Source organism: Anoplolepis gracilipes, chromosome 9 (genome assembly GCF_047496725.1).
Source record: "Anoplolepis gracilipes chromosome 9, ASM4749672v1, whole genome shotgun sequence".
NCBI classification, from domain to species: Eukaryota; Metazoa; Arthropoda; class Insecta; order Hymenoptera; family Formicidae; genus Anoplolepis; species Anoplolepis gracilipes.
This window is the reverse complement of record NC_132978.1, coordinates 1,366,234-1,391,668: the sequence shown is the minus strand read 5'-3', so window position 1 is coordinate 1,391,668 and position 25,435 is coordinate 1,366,234. Positions and strand designations below refer to the sequence as shown.

Sequence of the window (25,435 nt, the reverse complement as noted above, 5' to 3'; positions counted from 1 at the left end):
GATTTTATGTTCATTTGATGCATTATACGCGCAGTATACTCCACCATTATTTGAATAAAAATTTTGTTCGCGCAAAAAAATTGAACAAATAAAAAAACCTTTATCTATTTTCATACAAAAAACAATATTTTATTTGAGAATGTAAATTTATTCGTGAATAAAATTGATACTGTACATTTATTAAATTAAACTTTATTCGAAACGAGATATACACTAATTATTTGAAAAGCTTGAACTAATTATCTAATGAATAAAGAATATTATTTAAAATACTTTCGAATAAATAAATCATCTTAAAATAAATATGCAATCGAATAAAATTATATACAATGGTTGCAATCATACGTATAATTTTATTTATATACTTCTCTCATTTTGTATTGTATATTTTTTCCATTGAAATAAAGAGTGTGAGATCAATCGACCACGGCAAACGTTCCTTATGGCGCGTTATGCAAACATGAAATTTTCAGTTGCAATTATCAATGACTTTGTAAATAATCCAGTAGTTTTATTGCGAAAGATTCAACTCGACGATTTAACAACTGCACGACGATCGAAGAGAGAATCAAACTACAAATAAACCAGCCAATCGACGATACCTACTCTCAGCACGATCGTTTACAGAGGATTGCTTTCAATGGTCGGCTGATTGTACGAGTGGTCGCTCGATTTCGGATTAACGACCATTCTTGGGACCGATTCGTCCAATCGCAGGGACGATCAACATCGAGTATCGGCGGCCAGTTTCGCCGAGTTTTCTCGGTCGGACGCAATTTTGTGAAAGTTTAACGGGGCTCCAACTAGATCCCGTGCGAAAAGCCCAAGTTTCTACTAACGAAAAACGAGGATGGCCGATGAGTTCGGATCTTCAGATTTATATTGTAACGAGAGTGAGAAAGAAAGTGGTATGCGTCTATTCGTAGATTTCGTATGTTCTCCAATAGTCATGATGCTATCACGATTGACTGTTCCACTGCAAACAGTTGTAAACTGCAATTCGAGTGTGTGTCACCCTATCTTCGGATATCGACGATTACATTTCCGAAGAGGACTAGTTTGAGAGAAGTATATTTGGAAAATGATTGATGCGGAATAGAAACTTGGTTTCTTTTCTATTTGTGTTTAACGAGTTTGCAACTAGTTCCACGAAAAGATAAATGTTTTATCTGATACCAAATAAAAACTGCCAAATCGAAAGTATCTTGAGATTCATAACGTCACTAAAAAAAGTTATTCGTAACTTTCAATCATCAAATAATCGCCGTACTATCCTAGCTATCAACTATCACGATTTTCACTATATTATTGTATTGTATTCCGAATACTAACAATTACATAATAAGTAAAAAAATGTTTGTTGGTTTAATCTATCGTAATCTTTTTCTTAATATCAACTTTTTACGAATTTCCTTACAATTTAATAGTAAATATGTACCCAATGTATTCTATTAAAACCTTTTATTATTGTATTCAGTATAAACATTTCACAATTGTCAAAGTAATAAATTGGCATAATTTTTAAATAAGCAAACTATTTTGTGAGACCAGCAAAAAATAAATAGTAAATCGTACAAAATGGATAATTCGAACATAATTTTATAGAAGTTTAACGAGCCTTGAGTTAGTTCCGCACGAAAAATCTAAGTTTTCTCGTGAAAACAGTGAGGTCAATTTCTCGAAATGCAAATCACTATAGAAAAATTGCTATGCGTACTTTCCGTCCGTTCTATATCTGTAACAGCAATTATGAATGCAAACAGAGTTGTAAACTGTGCATTTCAGTATTTTAAATATGTATGACTGGATTAAGATTTAAAAGATATCAACTTCTACTCCAAATTTCGTAAGAGTTTACGCAAAATGGTGAGCTTAATAGCAAATTTCAAGATTAGCGGACTAGTAGTAAAATTATGCCTGTATGTACTGTCTAGCATGATAAATCGAATTCGCTTTTGATTTAAGCGACATTTTCGAGTGAACGTCAATCTAACGAGAAACCTGCCATAACGATTAAGGGTGACGTTTACTTACCGATAACGGTGAGGTTAACTTTCAAGTTTCTTGTTGGCGAGTTCCGGAAGTCGACCCTGCACCTGTAAACACCCTCGTCACTCTGTCGAAGATCCTGAACTGTCAACTGCGCCGGCGGGCTTGCACGAAAAGACGCGCGTTGGCCCCAAAAATGCGCAGCGCTCCATAACTTCGCTTTTCCAAACTGTCGACTTCTCGCATCGTAGCTGCAACAACAATCACAAAAATGTATCGTTAAAATATAATTTGAAAGAAGATTGCATAGTATTTAATTTACATTTAGTCTATTATTCGATAACAGTCACAAAATCGCGCTCAAATTTAAATATATGTAACCTACTTTACTAAGAAATTCTTTAATTAAAAATAAATTACAAAAAAAAAGATAACGTGTATTAAAAAGAGTAGCTATCTCAGCGCATGAAGCGTCAACTCTTCAAAGCAAAGCATTATAAGAGATTTACGCTGTTGATTTAATGCGTAACGGCAAAAGACTGCAAAGCGAGTTCTTATCGCGGAGTACACTGCATTCACAGTGAGAAGTCTGTTTGCGACTGATATACTTCGTCTGGCTCGAGCTTCGCGGAGTGTCCTCGGGCCGCGCATACAAATCACGGGATTACCGTCGCAAAATATGTCCGCTCGCGGAGTTAAATACCACAGTTTCGCGTGTCGCAAATCGCGGCACCAAGTCGCGTAGCTCGCGCTGCCGTCCGCCCCACGACGATATTCGCATTTCTCAGCCAGGCGAAAACTTTCCCCTCCGGAATAACAGACGAGTTATTTTAAAATCTTTCCTTGCGCGGGCCAGAGAAGAGTACAGTACAGGAATGAGGAGTGGAAGCAGGCTAAATAATGCTGGGTTAAGTCGGCCAGAGGGATGAAAGTAACCGGGGGAACGAATGGCCCACGACCAAAGTACGACGCACAATACACTCGGGCCGCTCTTATCTGGCTTCGGCCAATTTTTCACCCAACTTTTGCAATTCGTCATAGTCGAGGAGAGCTCGCGGGAGGCGAAGGGTGAAGGCGATTCCTCGCCCATCCCTCTCAAAGTCGCCCGGGCTCGAGAAGACTCAATACAGGCCAGGAGAAGTGCACTCGACCGAGAGAGTCAGATAACCTTTTACTTCTCAGGTCGGAGCTTTCCATAGAGGCAGTTTTAAGTCTTGTTAAGAAAAGACCGATATCTGTTATATCGTTCGCATAATATAAAATAGTTACGATATCGTATAATTTATCGAATGGCCTACCATGATGATCATTTATTTATCTTAAAAATACCTTCTTTTTTGCTGTAAATTTTTTGTTACATATATAATTTTTATTTTATATATATATATATATATATATATATATATTTATTTATTTATTTATTTATTCCAGGAAAATTTACATAGATATGTTACCGCCGTTCTACAAGTTTTAAACAAAGAGATTCTAAAAAAACGTGTATACAAACGGAAAGTTTTCCTTATTTCTTACAATCTCAAAGATATTCTCCGTTCTTATTACACGAAGATCAACTGTGACGTAGGTGCTGTATCCTCCATCCCGTGCCGTCAATTATCATTCGCCCGGACCGAGTGCGCTCGAACGTAAGTTCGTAAGTCTAATCGAGGAACGGAATGACGACGAAGTTGGCGCGATAAGACGTTTACGCCGTCAATCGTGCCTGAGCGTCGAGAAGGACGGTCCAAGTTTCGCTTCTCCGAGTCGCTCTCACCCGAGACTGATTCTCGTTTTCTCGGTTGCCAAGACAAATTGAATCGGTTTTTAATGAGCGCAATGATTCATCGAGCAGGCTCGGCCCGCTCAAATTCACCGACACAACGTAGCACGACGTAACGTGATGTTGCGGTATCAACCCGCTTGTCGAGTTTCTCTCTGTGATTTATGCAGTCTACGTGAAATTTAAGGGGCCCATGAACACACGTCGACAGCAAAAAGGTCTAATTGCGACGGACGGCTGTTCCCTCCGGGGTCGGGCGAGTAAATCCCTCGTGGAAAATTTTATTTGCGAAAGTCGGCCACGTTGTGTCGCGCGGATAATTAAGCGTGAGGGCGAATGCTGCTGGCGGAACGACGTTGAAAAGCGCGGCGCTGCGTATAGTTGTATTGAATCATTCCGCTCTGAATAGGGAACGCACATCTAAATCTTTGTTGTGACATTATTTTTGCAAAAGAGAAGTGTATTTGTTAAATGTAATTTTGTTATATTTTATATGTTTATAGTTAAAAAATTTACATTATATTATTTCAAGATTTATTATGTTGAAATATATATATATATATATATATATATATATATATATATATATATATATTATTTTAAAATTTAAAATATATTTTTTTATATAAAAACTATATATAAATTCATATTTTATTCATTTAAATTCATATTTAATTTACATTTATTTAAGAATAACAATCTATTTATAATTAAGTTAATAAAATAGTTTTTATTCCATTTAAGGGAGTATTTTATTCTGTTATTTTATTCATATTTTATTCATGTATGGAAAAAAACATAAATATACATTTATAATACATTTATAACGCAGAGATAAAATTACGAAGGAGAGGGGATTATACATTTAAAAAGATAATAACAAAAATTACTGAGAACAATGTAAAAAAACATGATATTTTATGAAAATAAAATCCATTTTATTAACAGATTTGGTGTCGTATGAAATGAAAAGTTAAGGAAAAATCGTATAATCTGCGTAAATTGTTGCAAGTAAATTGTACATGCAACAATTGCTTGCATTATGAATATACATATACAGAGACTATATTTTTTACACAAATAATGTAAATTAATAATGTCGGTGAAATTTCGCTGATTAACATAGCATAATATGAAAATAATTATAATTATAATATTCGCCAATTTGTCACATTTCAAAATTGCAGACATTTTTCAAATAATTATCATTCGCTGAAGTTTTAATTAATACTGTCAGCTATTCATTATTGCCGTTGCAAACAGCAACTGCATGCAATAAAGCATGTGACAATCACATAAATCCTATTATACTTCGACTGCCAACATTTTTTCATGGGCATATTCCGTGTCCGGATTGCTCAAACTGCATTATTTTGTCCGATTGCAATCCATTGCGCTTTGATAAAACTTTTCGCTGTCGTGCCATTTTTTACTGACAAGAATCACAAAAGAGATTAATTATTTTTAGAAACAAAAATAAAAAGCATCCCTACTTCTTTTCCTCTTAATCGTTCAAAAAAAAAAGTCTACGTTGAATGTTTTATGATCTGCATGCACGCATGCACGGATACACACAGATTATATAATATCTATAATGTAAAAAATATATTAAAATGTTTTATTTAATTTTTAAAATATAAAAATATTTTAAATATAAATAATAAGATTTTAATATTAATTCTTTATTTATTAAGAACCTTGCTTTAAGAAAAAGAAAAAAATTTTAATTTTTTATGATTATCTATAAAATTTGCAGAAACTTGCTGAGAATATTTGAGAGATATAAATTAATTAAAGTGATATTTTTCTCTTTATATTTAACAATTTTATCTTTAATAAAGTAATATTTTTACGTTAATGTATTTTCCAAAATATTAATATTTATTTTTAATTTTAATTTAACTGTTAATGTAGCTAATTTCTGTAAATAGCATTAGTAAGATTAAAAAACTTTGATCCATAAATAAAAACAAATAGTTAAAAAATTGACAACAAGTATATAGAAATAGAAAGAAAAATAGAATGGAAAGATAGAAAAAATGGAATAGAAAGAGGTGGCAGATGGTCTCTAAACAAATTAAAATAATCACCGAGTCTCATCCGAAAGCTGTGCCAGCATCGTCAGTCTAAAAGAAGGTCTCTCATGAATACGGACGGCGTTGGCAAAACGAATGTAGAAGGACGGAGATGGGTCGTAAGAGGGACTTAACCACTCTCGGGACTCTTAAAAGGAACTTAACTTCGCGCATAAAATTAAGGCATTGTAATTGCAGACGGCGTCGCCGCTGTGGCAACGCATTTCTTCTTTTTTTCAGACCTTTTTCTCCTTTCGTTATCTTCCTTCGCTAACCCTTTTCCTCTTGGAGCCTTCACTCCAACCCTTCGAAACGACGACTTACGATGCCAATTGCGTCCTTCTTCCACTCGATAACGAAATATTTATAATTTTCTCCGGTTAACTTCGTCGCATACTGTCAGCGATGACAAAATCATTTTTCTTTCCATGTCTGTCGACAAATCGTCTCACCAGAATCAAAATATTACAGCATGGCGAATGTGTGTTAAAAATTGTTCTTTACACGATTTTTCTTTAATAAAAATTTTATAAACCATCCTTTTTCGTAACTTTTTAATTTAATATTAAATATATTACTTCTATATCAAATTAAATTTTTTTATTAAATAAAAAACGTATTTTGTAAACTGCGTGAAAAGTATCTTTTAAAATAATTTTTCATCAGCAAAATATCTAATTGGACCACCAATTCCTTTTCTTTTGCAGTTTACAACTTTTAAAAATTAAATTCCATCTTTGTATTAAAATTCTGTTAAAGTAAAACTGACTTGGAACTGCACTGTAATAAAATTCTGTGTCGACGCTTGCTTCAAATTAATTTTCATTTAAGTTTTACGAGCGCGCACTTTATATTATCCGAATAGCTGGCGTAATAATACTCTACTTTTCTTCACTATTTTATTTGTCAGTGGATAAATAAAAGCGCAGAAAATTAATACACCGCGAAACGGCGTATCAAACGATGCTGAAGTAAAGTGCGATTGTCTCGCCAGTTTCCCGTCCTGTTATTCCTGAAAATGATGCCTGTTGTCACTCGGAAAAAATTTAATTTTCCTGAGGACAATTTAGTTACATTTCGCATTAGTCATGGTATCTTTTTCGAATAACAATGATAAAATGATTTTTAATTTCTACGGATGTGTGTGTGTGTGTGTGTGTGTGTGTGTGTGTGTGTGTGTGTGTGTATGTGTATACAAGATGAAGAATAGCAGAGCCACCGTCGCGAATTTCTCTCACGTAGATTAAATCGTGCGAGATAAAATATTCAATAAATCTTTTTATAAATCCACACTCAAACACTTTTGACGGGAATTGTTAAAAACGTTTGATAATGAGCTTTGAATATGTATAAAATATACACACTAAAACTATATCACTTTTCAGTTCATACCGCCATAAATATATATATATATATATATATATATATATATATATATTCGAAATTTATCTTCTTAAAGAAACACAATCTACAATTCATAAAATTATCATTAATTAATTTTATTTTTTGATAATCGCTACGATATTTACAAATGACGTTGGCAAGTTTGCATTTGCCGTCCGCTATCCTCTCCTGTTTTCCATTTCCTTGAGATAGAAAACATTTTTCGCACAAAAGAACGACTATGCATTCCAATTTGTTCACAGAGAGGCTTACGATGCATCAAATGTGATCGATCGCGTTCGGTTTCAAAGCCAGCTTTACTGATTTCAGACGATAGCTCCGTATCAGACGTAACAACTCCGATCGGATTCGGGACATTTTCGCGCACGCGGTTCTCCATATCCGCCGATTTTGATTTGCTCGAAATGGTCGTCGACTATATATAATGCCCCAGCGCCTATTTCAACCTCTTGTCGTTTCCAATCTCGCCGTATTTCTATCATTGCTCCCTCTCGTCCTGAATATCTCGTAGAGATAGTCGACCTATCGCCGTCGTTATCCCTCTATTCAAATATCATCGTGAAACCACGTTCCGTCATTATTCTTCCAAATGGGATTCATGCTGCGGCATAATGGGGACAGAGATATCAATCCGATCAACGAATATAATATCCGATTACACAGCCGCCCCCCGCGATAGCTCTTCGCATACATCCGTGTGCGTCAAATCGCGCAGTACCAGATACGCGCCGTATGCCGATCGACACTCGAGCAGAAAATCGAGAATCGGCTCAGTTTGCGAGCGAGCTTCCGATATCTCTTGACGGTCGCTGACAGTCCCGGATCGCGGAAAAAGCTCGCTCGAAAGCCGTGCGTACGATCGATCGCGCTGAAAGGGCGGAGTCCATTCCATTCGCGCTCTATGTAGTTTGCAGCTGGACCACCTGCGGTTGAAATTCTATGCCTATAAATAAATATTCAATGCGTGCAAATCGATATTCGGTGCTTACAAGTAATTTAAAGATTTCGTGAAATCGATATAATTGAGTTTCAACAAATGCATATCCTCAAGGTCCGATTAAATCTTCGCTAAAGAAAGAAATCATTTTTAGTTTAGTTAAACAGTTTAGGAATAAAGTTTTTATCAACGTTATTAAAAAATAGTTTATATTAGGAAAAAATAAAGAATCCGTTTATATTATATATAAACAAGATATTGTAATTGTCATGGAGATGCCACGTAATCGCGATGCGCTTGAAAGCCTGGAAAGCCCTCCGTTCAAGGCCGTATTTACGAACGTGGCGTTCGCACAATGCCGCGAAATAGCAAACACCATCAACGTCGATTTAATCTCCCTCCACGCTGTGATATGGAAGAATCTGCGAGCGTAGCTCGTAACAAAAGGATGGGACGAGAGGGAAGGAAAAGTATTGGTGACAAAGGGGCATGCCATTGCTGCTGGGAAAAGAAGAAGGAACGTAAAGATGATCGGGAAGAGAATTTCACAATACACTCTTTCCAAAAGACGGATGATCGTCCTGTATCGACTATCCGCGGAGCTTCCATCGATCGTACTGTTTTTTACTTAAGGGATTCGTTGGATAGTTCACGGAAAACTCTTCATGGTCGTGTAAGTTGGCGCATGTCCGTAATGCACCACGAATATGTTGAAATTCACGAATCGAATTACGAAACATTGCGTATAATGTAGACGAGTCATAAAGGTGTAAATTGAAAATTGATATCTCTTCAAAGGCGAGAAACGCGCATGCTCGCGCACTTGATGAGTCTGACGAGGCGTCGAGTGTTTCTCCTGTTACCGTGGTTCGGAGAACGGTTTCTAACGACGGTCAATATTTACTGTCTTATTCGGGTTAATTTGACATACGACAGTTACTAATGAATATTATTTAGTCCGATATTTGTTTACTTTCAAAGTAGACTGTTTATTCGCAAGAGTGTGCGAAGCTTTTTGCATTTATTTATGTTTGATAATTAAAAAGATGTGCGAGAGCTTTTTACGTTTATTTATATTTGATAATTAAAGAAATAAATTCAAATTTGCTTTTGCAATCTGCTCGTTTTCTAATATCTTTATTTCTTATTCTTTTAAGCTTTTTTCGTCCTTATAATAAATAGATACTAAAAATGCATTAAATGTAAATCTAAAAATGTTTTCTATGACATGGATAAAATCAGTAAGAGAGAAAATTCTACGCATGAAAAGAGTCAGATGAACGACATTCAGGTAAATTGATCGAGATTGAAAGGTAAATGGTAGACAGAGAATGAATACGCGTCGCAATGAAAAGAAATTTCCGGGCGTTATGATTGGGCTAAGTTAGCAGCTGGTGCAGAGAAGATTGTATGTGCGACAACGATGTTCGACGAACGTGGAGCATAATTCTATCGCGTCGGGGAATGTTGAATGGATGTTCGAATCGAATTCCAACCAAGATTGCGGCACGGCAGTCGCACCAGACAATTGGCGGGTCTATTTACGATGTCGGTCCGGGAACGCATCGAATTGGAGCTAGAATTATTGTATTAAGGTGGAAGACGGCAACGAGAATGTATGACGCGCACATTGCCCTTATAAGCAGTACTATTACAATGTAACTAGTGCATGTAGGAAAATCACATATAAAACTTGCGAGTCTACGTCTCCTCCCTTCTCGCTAAATTTTATCAATCTTTTTAAATGTTAAATAAATCAAAATGGTAACGAAACAGAAATATAAAAAAAAAATAAATAAATAAAAGAAAAAACTCAAATAATATTCCAGCTACATCACTGCAAATCGTGGCTTTATTCTTAATTGTACTTATTTGCATTTCGCGTATTTAAAATGAAACAGTCGTGACTAGGTATACAAATGTAATTTTTTAAAAATAAAAAAGAAAGAACAATAAGAATACTAATGGAACTGATTGTCAGAAGAACAGGTTTCGTATCGGGATGTAAAATCGAAGTTTCTTACAAGGTGTAGCGAGTTTTTATAAAACACGAAAAAACAAGTTTAATTTACTTCTTCGTGAACCTTATGCAATATTCAACAGTTAATCTACAAAGGATATATATCATGTGAAGTATATGTATATCACGTTCTTTTAATTGGCGCACTCACTTACCAAATCTCAGTTAAGAAAATCAATGAAATAAGAGTTTCTTTTCAAATTTTCGCACACATAGAAAACATAATACAAAAAAATATAAAAATAGATTCAACAATATTTCTTCTCTCTCTTCTCCTCTTATTTTAACGTTTATCGAATTGCTCGAAACATTAAGTATTTTCTTTGAAAAAATGAGCTCGGAAAACTGAAAAGCTCAGTAAATTAATCAGAATGTAGATCGCCGGCTTTGTTCGCCGAAGCGTCTCGCGAATTTTATGAATATAATAAGTATCTCTAATGGCCACGGCTTTCCGTTAGTCGCAGCCTTTGTGTGACGGGAATGTAACACTAAGTCACGTAAATAGAGATGAGTTTATTATCGTCTAGAAGTGTTCTTCTCGTAAGACTACTACAATGGCGTGATTTATATGTAAATGTAATTAAACTGACACACAAACACAAATTGTGTATTATTATGAGAAAATGTCTGCAGAAAGAACGGCTCTCTGTGATACTTCCGATATTTTCTTTACGCGAAAACAAATACTGTAAATTATTTAGCAAAAATTAAAACATTATCAAATGTCGCCTTAATAATAATTTAATTCTTTTCTTTCTAGGATTTTCAATTATATATTTTATCTTTATTTTATCTTTATAACATATAGATATATAATTTAGAATCAGTCAGTATTGTTCTCTCAATTCAAAAATTATTAATAGTTTTTAATTCTTCAATGTTCTTAATAATCTTATAAATTTATCAATATGTATAACTATTATGTTCAAACTAAGGGTTTATAATTTTCGGTTAGAAACGCGATAAGAGATATTTTTCAGCTGTCTTCATCTTTAACGAAAGGTTAAATACAATTTTTCTGTCACTGTCCCGAGAAAAGAATCCCTTGTCGAGATTGGTTGAGAGAAATTTCATATCACTGCACAAATTTCAGTTAGAAAGACGCACGGCTTTCTTGAAACGGATCGCTGTCTTTCTCTTTCTCTCTCTTTCTCTCTTTGCAATATCAAATTAATGAGTTACCGAGAGGCGAGTTTTCACTTGGTGGAACAAAAGGAGCACAATATAAGAGAGACAAAAGGGAAAAGCAGAGATAGAGAGAGAGCAAAAAAAAAAAAAAAACGAATGTGCGAGCTAATATACGCGAGTGCGTACGAGAATAAGTGCGCGTGACGGTATTCACTAATTAATTACTTACACACTATATGTGACTCGTGGAAAAATTCATACTTTTGTACAAATTACACGTTCACATCTTGAGAGAAAAATTTATTACAAAAAATGGCGTTGAACCTGCGTCGATGTTTAGTTGTTACGGCAAGATTGTTACCGGTTTTGTTATCTCAGTTGCTGGTTCATGTTATGCGCATTGTCGTACTAATTATTATAATGTGAAAAATACAAGGTGAAAATTTTTATGCAACGAGAAGATATAACTTTTACAATGTTTTTGTCAGTTGAATACATATTTTATATAAATAAATGTTTGCTTTTGTTAAGAGATAATTATATTTTCTTAATAAATTATGAATTTTTTTGTAGCAAATATCAATACCTATATATTATTCAATGTGAGAAAGATATATATATATATATATATATCTTTCTCACATTGGTTCGTATTAAAAAACTTCAAGAATCTTATATGAACATAAATTTAATGTAAAAAAATTAATAATATATGGAGAAAGAGGGAAAGAGAAAAAATATAACTATACGTACTATATGTAATATGTATATATATTAAATATTATTGCCTACCGATTATTTAATAAGAAAATAAGTGAAAACATTTTTCTCTAAATACATTAAATATAACATTTATGAATCTTGGTTTTAACGATTCTTATTATAATATAAACAAAATTATAAAAACCACGAGTTCGCTGAGAGATTCTTCTGGTGACAGACAAAGAATAAATATAACTTCGAATAACATTTTTAATTCGCGATAAAAGATACTAAAAATATTCTTTTCCTTTGATCATTTATCATCCTAGCGAAAGATTTTCTTTTCAAGTCATACCACGTGGCAAGGACATTTTTAGAAAATCAAAAATTGGGTTATTCATCAGTTTAAAACCACGAAAGTTAAAGCTTTCGGCATTTCTATCAAAAAGGAAGATTCACTAAGTTTTATTGAAATCGGAGGTAAGTCGTTTTCGGAACTGTACCCGAGCTTTTGCAAATAGAAGAAGAGAAGAATTACGAGAAAAAGAAAGAAAAAAAAGAGAGAAAAGAAAGTAACACAAAAAGCGAGTCTTCAGGTGAAGGGTCGCTTCAAAGGAATGTTGGCGTCCGTTTATTGTTAAGAAAAACAGTGGGTCTCTCTTATCCTCTCGAAACGCGATCCAGAGTTACGGCAGAAATTATGATCACTATCGTGGACAGAGACGATGACTCCGGGGAAATCAAAATAGAAAGAACGATGTTGAACGCACTATCGTCCAAGAATGACAAAGGTAGCGCGAATCGTTCTGGGTTACGAGAGGAATGATCGTCATTCGGTGATGGCGACGTAGTCGACAAAAACAAACTGGTCCCATTCCTGAGAAACGTAAATCAAATTTTACTGTCGTCAATCTTAACATTTTGACAAAAGACAAAGAAACAACCGAGATTCAGCAGGTTTGTTTTGTAAAAAAAAGTGACTCTTCTCATGACAAAGCCATTTCTTGCTATTATATATCATTTTTTCAAAATGTTAATGTACGACACAATAATTAATAGAACAATATATATAATATGTTAATGTGATAATCGCTTGAAATATTATTGAATATTTATTTATATGTTAATTACTTTATATAATGTTGTTAATCATTAATTATGTTAACTAATTTTTAAAAATATATAAAAAATATTTTATTCAATATTTAATTTATCTATTGTATTAAATAGCTACTCTGTACAATAATCAATTCAAAAGTTTGGTATTATTATAATTTTTTAAATAATTACAAGATGTAAAAAATTGTATAACATGCAATGTTCACATAGATTTTCAGAAACGCATTGTGCATTTGATTTTCTAAATTGTAATGATTCTGTTAAACTTACTACCTTGTTTTATTATCTGTCTGTGGCTTAGATTGCACAGACTTGCTCAGCTTGTTCTTAAAATTCAATTACTCCTGTAACCGTCTAGCTCAGGAGCCACGTTCACATAACGTCATTAATTTAGGATTACATCAAGATTCAAATTTCAAAATTGCAGACTAAAACAAAGATGGGATCGTATTAGCTCGTGGTAATAGCAGCATTTGAGAATCAATCGAACACGTTACAAAAAAAAGCACCAAAAAAAAAAACCCAGCATCTCTTTTATATCGTGTAACGTTCCAAGAGCTATCAGTGTTCGATAAAACGCATGACTTTTGCTTTTAAAATAGAGCAAGCTTCGTGTTGTTGTGTGTTTCATGTGGAACATCAACACCTACACACAAATATATAATGCATGTGCGCTCGCGTTACTGCTGATTTTACTGTAAAATCTTGCGTTCTGTATCACTTTTTCCGTCATTTTACTGCGGTAAAATGTTTGTGGCAAAACTAGAAAATAAAAATGTGTGAATTCTCGTCAACTGTTTATTTCAGCAGCGCGAAAAAAAAAAAAAATATATATATATATATATATATATATTACACATTAATCGCATGACAAAGCGACGCTCTGTCAGATCGCGCATGAAGCGCAACATTATGCGAGAGTGAAAGAATCGATTCGACGTTCTTGCGCGGGTTGACATTTGACATGCGCTTCCGTAATGCGCGTCAAGCCGGTTGCATTTAACATTTATCGACGAGAAATACGGCGAAAAAGTTGACGGCGTGCGCTGAGCGACGCGTCTGATTTTTTTTCTCCTCCGACTCCTGCATTCGAAACATCGCGTCGATCGCATTTTCTGAAGAATCGCTGACGCGAAAACGTCGCCATTATAGCCGGTTTACGGTGAGAAAATAAAGGGTGAGAAATTGTACGCTAACTCCGTAATATTTGTGTATATTTTCGAAAAAAAAAGAGAATGTCGAAAGGATGAGTTCTCGCGTAAACCAAACTGTCGACTTTAAACTTTTAAAGTTTTAACTCTTAACTCTTAACTGAAAACTCTCAATTCGCGATTTTCTCGGGTCTCCGTCTCTCGACTCTTAACTTCCTCTCAACCGGTCGACTTTTCGAACTGCGACTGTCGTCAGACTTTTTGGAACGTCGATTAACAAGCTTCGCAAAGTTAATGAGCGCGAAATACCAATTGCAATTGGATTTTAACGCGCAACGAAAGAACGGCGATCATCTGTTCCGCGAGCGCGCGCAAATAGGTCGCTACATCATTTGCGAATGCGGGCCAGGAATTAATTTCGTACTAAGCGGCTGCGCGAGAGAGGGTAGTTATGATATCGCAAATTGCAAATACTTGATACGATCGTGAGGCGAGCTGTTATATGATTTATTGAGCGCGCTCTGCACCGCGCATAGTATCGGCCGTATTCCAGGATTGACATCATTTATTAGACGTTGGAAACGTGCGTGCGGCCGATGGAAACCGCAGGGATATCGCGATCGCGCGGCTGTAAACGACGAGGTCGTCGACCGGCGGACGGGTCGATCGGTCGCCATATTCATCTATCTGGTAGTTTACGGTGAATCATCAGAGCGTGGGCGCGGTTTCGATGTTCCTACGACCGAGTACGTTCTCTCAGTTTATCGCTGAATCTCTGCCATTCGACGGTGGTCACCGCGAGCCGAATGCGGTCGGTACCGCAATGATGACTGAATACCTGGACCAGACCGGACCGGATTGGCGCCCATCCGCACCCGCGGGACTTCAATGGCAGCGGCTGCACCCATTACGGCGTCTTTGTGGCAATTTCGGTTATCAGATTCGTCGAACGAAACTTCAAGCGGCGATTGCTCGCCGCCATCGACCTGTGTTTTATTAGGTTCTATCGATCTCGGCATAAATACGTCTGGTATTTCTATCGCCGCAGCTGCTTTTCACACCTAATTTGTCCCAGATCTCAATATCATTACGAAATTGTGTCTTATAATGAAATTAATTAACTTAGCCACTTTAGAATAATTAATTTATATTTTTGCAGTAGTGACTTTATTACATTTGATTATTAATATGTTATTATTGTAATTATATATATATATATATCAATAAATATATAATAATATATTTATATACTATTTTTTTCTCCCTCTATATGCCGAATAATCTATATTATATTTCATTTAAAATATTCGAGAGGGACGATAAGTCATAACTTTCATTAGATTTCTGCCCGACATTGTAGTATGTAATCAATTTACAGTCCCTTAACTTCTGCGGTTAAGAGAAGCTTATATGATTACACTTTGGCCGTATCTATTCCCATCTCGGTTATGGCAAAATCTATGTCGCGCACCGGTGCTCGGTGCGGTCGGTTCGCAATAGTAAGCGGACATTGGAATCCGCCAGTGGTCGAGGTACGACTATGGTCAGACTGCGGTCAGACTAGCGACGTCTTAGCTCACTATACGATATTAACTTACACTATGCTCTACAGCCTGTAAGCTATATAGGAGACCATTTATAGGAGATCATAGACATTTTCTTTTACTACAATAATACCCTCATTAAATCAATATTACATGTATATGTATATAATTTTATAATTACTATTATAATCACAATTTATTACATTTTTTTAAATTGAATGTATTCTTTTATTATTTTACTCGTGCAGCAAATTTTCGCAATTTATGATAGAAACTAGGATTACGATGTGATAAATGTAACTTTGAATTACTTTCCGATAAAACTAATAATCGCTTAAAAGTAGTCGAAGCATTTACCTGTTAGTCTCCGTTATAAATTGCTAACCATTAATTACTTGGAAATATTACAACGTACATTTATTTTTAGTCTACCGTCACGATCGCAATCAATCTCAGAAATATTGTGAAAAAAATAATAATCCCTTCGTTTCGCACGATCGTGACTCTGCCCCCAGTTATTTTAATCCGGCGAACGTCAATAGGGAAGATAACGATGCGTAAAAATCGCAACAACGAATGATACCGTTTTGCCTGTTCGAGCGTATCGGCGACGAGAAATCCTGCTATTATGTCGCGTAACTGCGCGGACAATGGCGCGATAATTCCAGCCGGTAGTACGCGCATCCGGTCACGTGCCACACATACACAAACACACACCCACGCACACACAGATGTGCTCGCCCCGTCCACGCTATGTAAGTCGACCACAATAGAAACGGGAGAAAGCGGAGGACAATTGACTACTCGTCGTCGATCGAGAACGTTTCTGTGCGGGGTTGCGTTTAACTGATTGCGGTGCTGGCGACACTTCGCGTCGCAAACATCGTCGATATATCAACGCCCGCATGTCACATTCGTAATCTCACGGTACGAATGGCCTTGGCAGTGATGACGGGTGCTTTCGGACGAACGGTAATCTCGCATCTCGCCTTGTTAAATCGATGCGCCTACATTCTATTTCCGCTTGCAGGAAGCTCGAAAACATGTGTCTGACACAGTGGAATATTTTATAGTGCGTGTAATGCATAATAATAATAAAAAAAGATTCGAAAATTACAACTGTTCATCGTTGAGTGTTTTTGTCACTGAACAAATATTTTAGTATTTCTATCTTGTTTCTAATAAATATTTTTCTGTAAACCGCTTCTTCATAATATTCATAAATTTTCGCTCGAGTACTGCAATTAATGTCAACGACGGTATAAATATCATCATTTGCGATAGTAATTTCATGTTAGCGTAGCGTCAATTGAGATTGTCTCGAGAACTCAGACCATGTTAACACTTGGTGTCAGCTCCATCAACGCAGGTAGGGTGTCAGCGTGATCAGCACTTCCGATTCGACTGAAACAGGAGCAGGGCCCCGAGTATTCGCAGCTGCTCGCCGTGAAACTCGCTAAGTTTCTCTCGCACAGAATTGATCCAGTCAGCGTCAGGAGGAATTACGCGGAATTCACGCGCGCGGAAACTCTGCGATCTCGCTGATGAGTGCTGCAACAACATACGGTATACGCGGTCGTGTAGTATACTCGCAAAAGACTACTCTAACGTTCGCGATAGACGATATTTGCATACGTAGAAGCGTTCGTGTACACAGAACTCATGTTCGACAGGATGATTTCTTTGCGGAAAAATTACGATAAAACGAATGCAACGAATGTGAGGATCAAAGATATCGGAGAATGCTTCGACTCAAAATTAGTTTAAGCATTCTCCTGTCAGACTATTCAAGTTGACTAAAAAATTTCGAAATCTCTCTCGGGATTACTATAATCCCATTTTAATGTGCGTGTGTAGAAAAAGATTTAAAAAATAATCACACCAATATAGTAATACAAGTTACGAGATGAATATTTCATGGAAAGCGAGGACAAAAATCGAGCAATTTTTATCCAACAATTTACATAAGGCGTTATTATTATCTCATGAGTATTGAATAATTTTTGAGCACTCGATCGATTATAATTGCCTTGTTGCGTGTTTTTAAACATGTGCATATTAAGCATTAAACGCATATTATTTTGTAATCGAGCAGAAACATATGTATGTACATCAATAAATATTCACGTATACATCAATAATGCCACGAATATACATTACTGTTGAAACACGGCTTTATAATATGGCACGTAAACACATATATTGTTCGATCTAACAATTAACTATAAATTATCGCTCTTCGCACAATCAACCTTTTATTATACGCAACCTAAACGAATTTGTAACGCGCAAATAGCACGTTTTAGATAAATTTTGTTAATAATGTAATTTCACACGTGATACGTATTATCCCATACGGTACACTCCTATACATTTATAACACACAGTAAATATAAAATATGTACATCTGAAAGATTACAGAAAGATTATAGTCAATTTTTTTAATGGTATAGTAATATGCCTCTATAATATTACATTTGCTATAGTAGGAAATTTGCAATTGAAAGAATATCGCAAAGTAGTAAATTTAATTTAATCCATATGATACCTATATATAAACAAAAAAGATTCATTTTTAAAATAATATCATTTGAGTCTAATTTTTCAGAAAATATTATTACTAAAGGTCAGCAAGACTTTTAAATCACATATTTTTGATGAATACAAGAATAACTTTTATACGTTAGAACTATCAGGCATCAATAATTTTCAATTATTATAAAAATACAAAATAAAGAACTTTTTTATATATTAAACTTCTAAAGTATAATTAACTATTATTTTTCAATAGAATTTTAATAAATATATATATTTTATCAGAATTTTATATTCGAAATTTGATTATATCTGCCAGAATTAAAATTTTATAACTGCAACGAGAGTAAAAAACGATTTCTCACCGAATAAAAAGGAAAGAAGCGTGTCACTGCGTAAAAAGCGGGTCGTTGGATTCGTGTCGATGTCGCAATCGTCGAAAGTGCAATCACGATGTGTTCGCTTCATAGGGCGGAAAGGAGCAAAGCAGCACGAATAGAGACGGGAAGCGGAGGGCGCGATGGAGGTAAAACTGCGCCCCGGCTGCGATATCACGTCGCTCGCGTTTAAGGGGGTTGAGGGTACGCCCGTTTGCATTCGCCACGAGTATCCCGCACACGATTAAGTACCCTCACCAAGTGGTATTTTCTCTCGCTAATCGATGCGTCTAACATTAAGTGCGTAAGTACGCAGTATAATCTACCAATGCATATAATTAAAGATCCTGCGTTATTTATTTTTCCACTAAATTATGTTTATCCGATAAATATTTTTTCACATTAGTAAAAAAATGCTAACCATTAATAACTATAAACATTACTAACAAAAACTGACAATGAGAAAAGTTTATACAAGATATAGCTATAAATTTTCCTAAATCTTAACTGTGTTTTCCTTTGTTCTAATTTTTTATTTTTCAGTTTTTGATTTATCTTATTATTATATATGTATACATTTACTATTTAAACACGAGAGAATTGCTAGTTGTATCAATTTCAATTATTGTTAAATTTAGCTAATTTTCGTCATTATAACATATATCGTTTCTGCCGGTAATATTACCGCTAATTAATGTACAATCCTCGTGAGAATTCTAAAAGAGCTTGATGCCCTAGAGCAGAATAAATATTTTACCTATTTATGTTATCAGTCTACAACAGTAACACCTGCTTCTCTACGGAAATTATTGATATATTCTATATGCTTCCTATATGGCTTATGATCTGCTTGTTGTGACTTTAAATTAATGAAAAATAATAGAAGTATGTATATTTTGTTTAATCTTTTGCAAGTTCTGACGCACAATTTATATTTTATTGTATTTTTTTCAATTTTTAATTATGTATTACACGTTATGTCAAAAATTAGCGATTAAGTTTCTAAAGTTATCTTAATTAATGTCTACCGCTCAATTAGTGTTATTTCAAAATTTTATTATTAAATAAATTCTCCCGGTTTGTGCTTAAGAGTCTAAATATACATATAAGAATAGAATGTGGTTTTGAAAAGTTTTCCTCTTATAAAATTTATGTTTGTCAAGTTGACATAAATTTTGAAATTTTTAAAATGACAAATAAGAATAAAGAGTTTTGATTTTAATTCACCTACATTAACTTAAAAAATGGTTATTTCATGCGCATTTTAATATGAGAAAATAAATAACGCACGCAATATGAGAACAACAGCAATTTGATTTGTACAAATGTTAGGAAGACGTCGTAATTTTTTTCCAAAGTATGGCAACTATAAATCCTAATTTTTTTATCGCGTATCATAGATTATCCGGGAATATATACACATACACACACAGCTCTCGCGAGCGCTTTTAGTAGGTCAGTGTATCATTTTATTTGCGAAAGAGCGTTCGTTTGTAGTAAAACGCAGCTCGTTCGGGAAACGTCCGGAACTTTAAAAGAATTTAGAGCTCCGTATCCCCTACAAGGAAATGATCCGTTGCCGCGTGGACGAAGAATAGTTTTGGAAAGCCCGTTTTCGTGATGCTCACTACCGCGACGATGCTGCGGCTACATTTTACGACGACGAAGAACATCGCAATTGTATACCGTTAAAACTGAAATATTGCCGCGCTAAGATAAAACTGCAGCTCCTTCAAACGTCATTTTTCTTTCGTTCGCGAGACCACAGTTTTCTATCTCTGACCTGTTCTGAATGAGTTGCGTTCATTAGTAACTTTGTCTCAAGTCCCCGTAAAAAGGATTTTCACATAATATTCAATTAATAGTTGAATATATAAAAATATATAACAAAAATATATATCAAATCTTTACTTTTACAAATTCTTAAAATTCATAATATAAAAATTAGTTTTTAAACCATTCGTATAGACACAACACACATACAAGTATCATATATATGTGTGTGTGTGTGTGTGTGTGTGTGTATGTGTAAAAGGTAAGCAATTTGTATTATTTTATATTATATTTTATATTGAAAAATATTGAAAGAAAAATCAAACTCAGAAATCTTCCTTGATAAGCGGATTGAATAAAATGCAATATTGTCATCTAACGAAATTGCAGCAGAACCGCTTTCGACTGTTCCATCGCGTTATGCAAAATGTCACTTTACGTAACTCGATAATGTCACAACGAAAAGAAAATTCGCGGTCGTGCAAGGAACGTTATTTACGACGATGCAGCTGCAATCATGCTGTCAGGGAAATCTGTTTACAGCACTGCCAGTGCTTCCAGATTCACGAGTCGACTCTCTTAACTCACAGTCCCGTAAGTATGAAATCCAATAATGGAGCGTTCGGCATATACTTATTCCCAAAAGCCTACTCTCTACTCACCGTAATCACATATCTATTTTTAGAAAAAAAAAAAAATGTTTAAGACGGGACTCGTTTTTAAGTCTAATATTAGGAAAATGGTAAAAAAATTCAAAGTAACATATGAAATAAAAAGATTACAGACAACAATAACTCTAATTTTTAATTATTTGTTTACATCTGATTTAAATAAAGCTGATTGGAAACTCTAATTCTTTGAAGTTCTTTGAAAGAGATACACAGATTTTAATTACTACATTTATAATAATCAAACATATTTTATAATAAATATTTCTTGTAATTACTTGTTGGCTAATCGACAATTAATGGCACACATATTATATAATTTATCGTTTTCCATTGTTACAAAACTTGTGCAGTCAATTTGATTTATAGTATAGTTATATGGCAACGTAAGCAATTTTGAGACTAAAATAGATAAGAGGAATAAGAAAATCTTTGCCATTTTACTCGCGCGCCATCAAATACGATTGCAAATAAATAAAACACGCAATACGAATATGTTCCACGCGGGTCAAAGTATTTTTTACGATAAAAAAGAAGGTGTTTCTCCGAGTTCAAACGATGATCCGGATTTTATTGGGTTGCTCGATAAATACGATATTTACGAGCATTGAATTGGCTGTCGACCGAAGTAACGGATGAAACGTGAGGCCGATTTGCGGCTTAACGAAATCCTTACTCCATCGTCGTCTGCTCGTATTCGAGGTTTTCGGTTTTACACCGTGACGACGTGGCGGTACGGTAAACCAATAGGATATAGAAGTAATGAGATCGAAAATGTGAAAACCAAAAGGTGGAGTCTGCAAAGTCTCGAATTTTCTCTTTGTTTGAAAAAAGGTTCATGTTCATAAAAAATTGAAAAGTATGAATATATTGTAAAATAAAATATTATAATCTCTACCTACATATGTATATCGAAACGTATCATCAATATAACAATATAAAAGAATAACTAGTAATTTTGTAATTCAAGACCAAACTCAAGAATAAAATAAAGAGACAAATATTCAAGGACTTCTCAATTCACAATTAATTTGATTCTTAAATAACATAATAAAAAATGCAAAAATACTATTTTAATAATAATGATGGAGATTTATACTTAAATTGAAATTCATTCTCAAAATGAATAGACGGTAGTATTGATGTTTGATTTGCATACGTAGTGTATCTTGAGACGATCAATATATTTGACGTATGTCAATGCAGAGAGCTGGATTGTATGAAATGTCAATAGCATTAAATTGCTCAATGAATTTAATTAACTACTACTAAATTATTTTCATATAAAATTCTGCTCATATCGATGCGTTCTGCGAGGACGTTCAAACAGCATTCGCGGAACGTATTAAAACGGATAATGTCACGGTGCCATTCAATGCAGCATAATATCAATAAAGATCAGACAATACTGTCGCAGTAATAATCGAATGAAATTATTGCAAATTACCATTTTATTCCGCAATTTGATATGCGATCATAACGCGTGACGCAAATTATTCGTGACGTTTACTCGACAACGATGCTATTTCATGTGTGAAAAAGAGTGACACATATTCTTTCCGCGAGAAAAATCAAAACGACGTGTGTAATATAATGTCATACACACATGATCGTCTTGCAATAAATACATAACAGCTTGTCTTTTTAAAAATAAAAAAATTTTATAAACAGAACATTACAAACATTTTTCAATTTTTTTCATATTTAAAAAATGTTCAAATAATTTTAACTGAATTATTTTTAAATAATTTCTTTAGCTACTTTTTTTTTATTAAGCTGATTTTAGTTAATTTAATTGATTAAACTGATTCAATTTGATAACTTTATCTTTTCATACCTCTTTATATATATATATATATATATATATATATATATATGTGTGTGTGTGTAATAAAAATTATATTTAAATGTAAATTAATACCATGAAACTATATTATTACATGACGAAATTATATGTGTAATATATACTGTAAAAAATAAGATATTTACTTTAAAAAGAATCCTAATACTCTGCACATAACTGAGAGATCTATATACATACACTATATGTATCTGCAATATTATCCGAGATGCAGAGTAAGGTTCTTTGGACGCTTAGAAATCTATAGCGCCATAGAGATTCACGTCGAGTCTGAGCGAACGAGCGCTCCGAGGGCCATCGTTCATAAATATCAATGCGGCTTACCTGTACAGGGGTTCGCCGCTGTCCTCTTTGAACCAGAGTACCATGGAGACAGCGTCATTCGACTCACGGGGTTGTATGTTACACGGCAGGATTGCTTTCTGACCCGCCACCCCCTGTATCGACTCCATGGGTACTGAAACACATATCAATGACTCGCTCAGAGGAATGTCCATTACGCCGCGAGAAAACGAAGAATAATGAAACGAGCAAGAATCGTTGGATAACAAAGAGTTATGGATTTTTTTAGGCGGCCTACAACAATCCTTCGAATCCCTCGAGAGGATATTTAAAAAGGCTCTTCCTAGGGATGTGTATCACGCTGACAAGATATCATAACTCCATATTTTACCAACTTCAGGATTTCAACATGCATGTTTTCTTTTCGCGAGATATATTCAAATCTCACATGATTTTTTTGCTTACGATTATTTGATGTAAATATCAAGAAAATAAACTCTCCTTTTTTTGTAAAATTTATATAATATAATATTATTTTTGAGACTACACCTGATATACCCTATGTAATTTAAATATAGTATACCTATGAACTTTTATTATACAATATTTTATTATGATTTATTGTTTGCGTATCTTTTATATATATATATATATATATATATATATATATCCTGCCATTTATATAAATAAAATCTAGATTCACATAAAATATTTTTACATTTTTTTTTTGTATTTTTTCCATATTTTTTGTTGTATTTTTCTTATTTCGTTTTTCTTGTTTGCAATTGCCATAACTGTTGCGGTATCAAGCAAATGGTGCGATTTAATCCCAACGTTAATATTGTCGCAGAAGCATTGGATTATATTTTTATTGATGTTGTGTACGACCGACCTACATCACAATATTGCGATACGATGTACCGTGTATTCCAATACATTTCGAGAAAGAGCCACATATAATAAAATTATAATGCTCGCGATTTAAAAGAATAGCGCGAAAGATTACTTCGTACGTAAAGAAAATCATTCAAGTTAAAGAGGCTCCTAAAGACGCGATTCATGACACTTCTCATTTCATTACCGACCATCACATCTCTCAGAATAAGATCATATCGCCGATTTTATCGAACAATCCTCTTTCCATTCTTCGTAGAAACTCATGAATAATCCCTTGGCATATTTTCTTTTAATCTTTACTCGCGACAGGAATTTTTTTATCCATATTAATATCACAATGTTGTTTCATTCCAGTTAATGAAGTGTATGCTTTGATCTTTCGCGCACAGAGTATATCAGGTACGATATTTACGTTAATTAACATTTTTACATAATATTGAATAGATATTGTTTCTCGTTATATTTACTAGTAAAAATCATTAATATTAATAAATATAAATACAGAAAAAATATGAGGTGCCCATAATTGCAATAAATCTCAGATTAATTTGATCTTGACAACATAGTACATTTTCAAACAGAATATTTTATTATTAGTTATGTAATATTGTTTTTATTATAGTACATGATAAAAATTTATGTCTTTTTATGATGTTTTTTTTTTCAAGAATAAAAGTCTGTTTTTGGTGAATATCGATTTCAATAAAACTGAAAAATAAATATTATTTCGATTATTGTTGAAATTTTTGCATATAGCGATTATTATGAGCGCGGAAATGCACTCGTGCCGTGGCAACGAGCGTGGTTTCCGAAAGTTGTGGGCGACTTTGCGTTTTATTTTTCCGCTAGCTCGCGAAATGAAAGTTTTCCACGTGGTGAAACCGGTGGCGCTACGATGAGTTGCCTTCTTGCCCGGAATTCGCTTAAGTCGACATTGCACCGGTGCTCGTCTATGAGAGGACGGTCCCATGCATGCATTTTCGCGCGGAAACACGTATTGCATTTACGTTGGCGCTACAACGACTTTATGCAAGTACGTGCTCTTCTTCGAGCTGGGGAAATTCGCGTAAGACTCGCCGATCTTAGGGGGAGACCGCAGAGTGCATACATATATTGTTCATGCGCTCATATGATGATATTTGAAACTATTAGAAGTGTTCATTTTTTAGAAAAAAAAACTTGAAATGTTTTCAGTC

The 25,435-nt window shown here is 34.4% G+C and overlaps 1 protein-coding gene across 3 annotated transcripts in view; it reads right to left on the bottom strand.

Moving 5' to 3' along the window:
• The window catches only part of LOC140669347 (nephrin), a 233,444-nt gene that overhangs the window by 143,055 nt on the left and 64,954 nt on the right, over positions 1 to 25,435 (bottom strand). For all 3 annotated transcript variants that reach the window (XM_072899116.1, XM_072899114.1, XM_072899115.1), the window contains exons 3-4: positions 23,385 to 23,517; positions 2,035 to 2,240 (exon numbers count right to left, since the gene is read on the bottom strand). In XM_072899116.1, the coding sequence (XP_072755217.1) occupies positions 2,035 to 2,240; positions 23,385 to 23,517 (339 nt within the window). The remainder of the gene's footprint in view (positions 1 to 2,034; positions 2,241 to 23,384; positions 23,518 to 25,435) is intronic.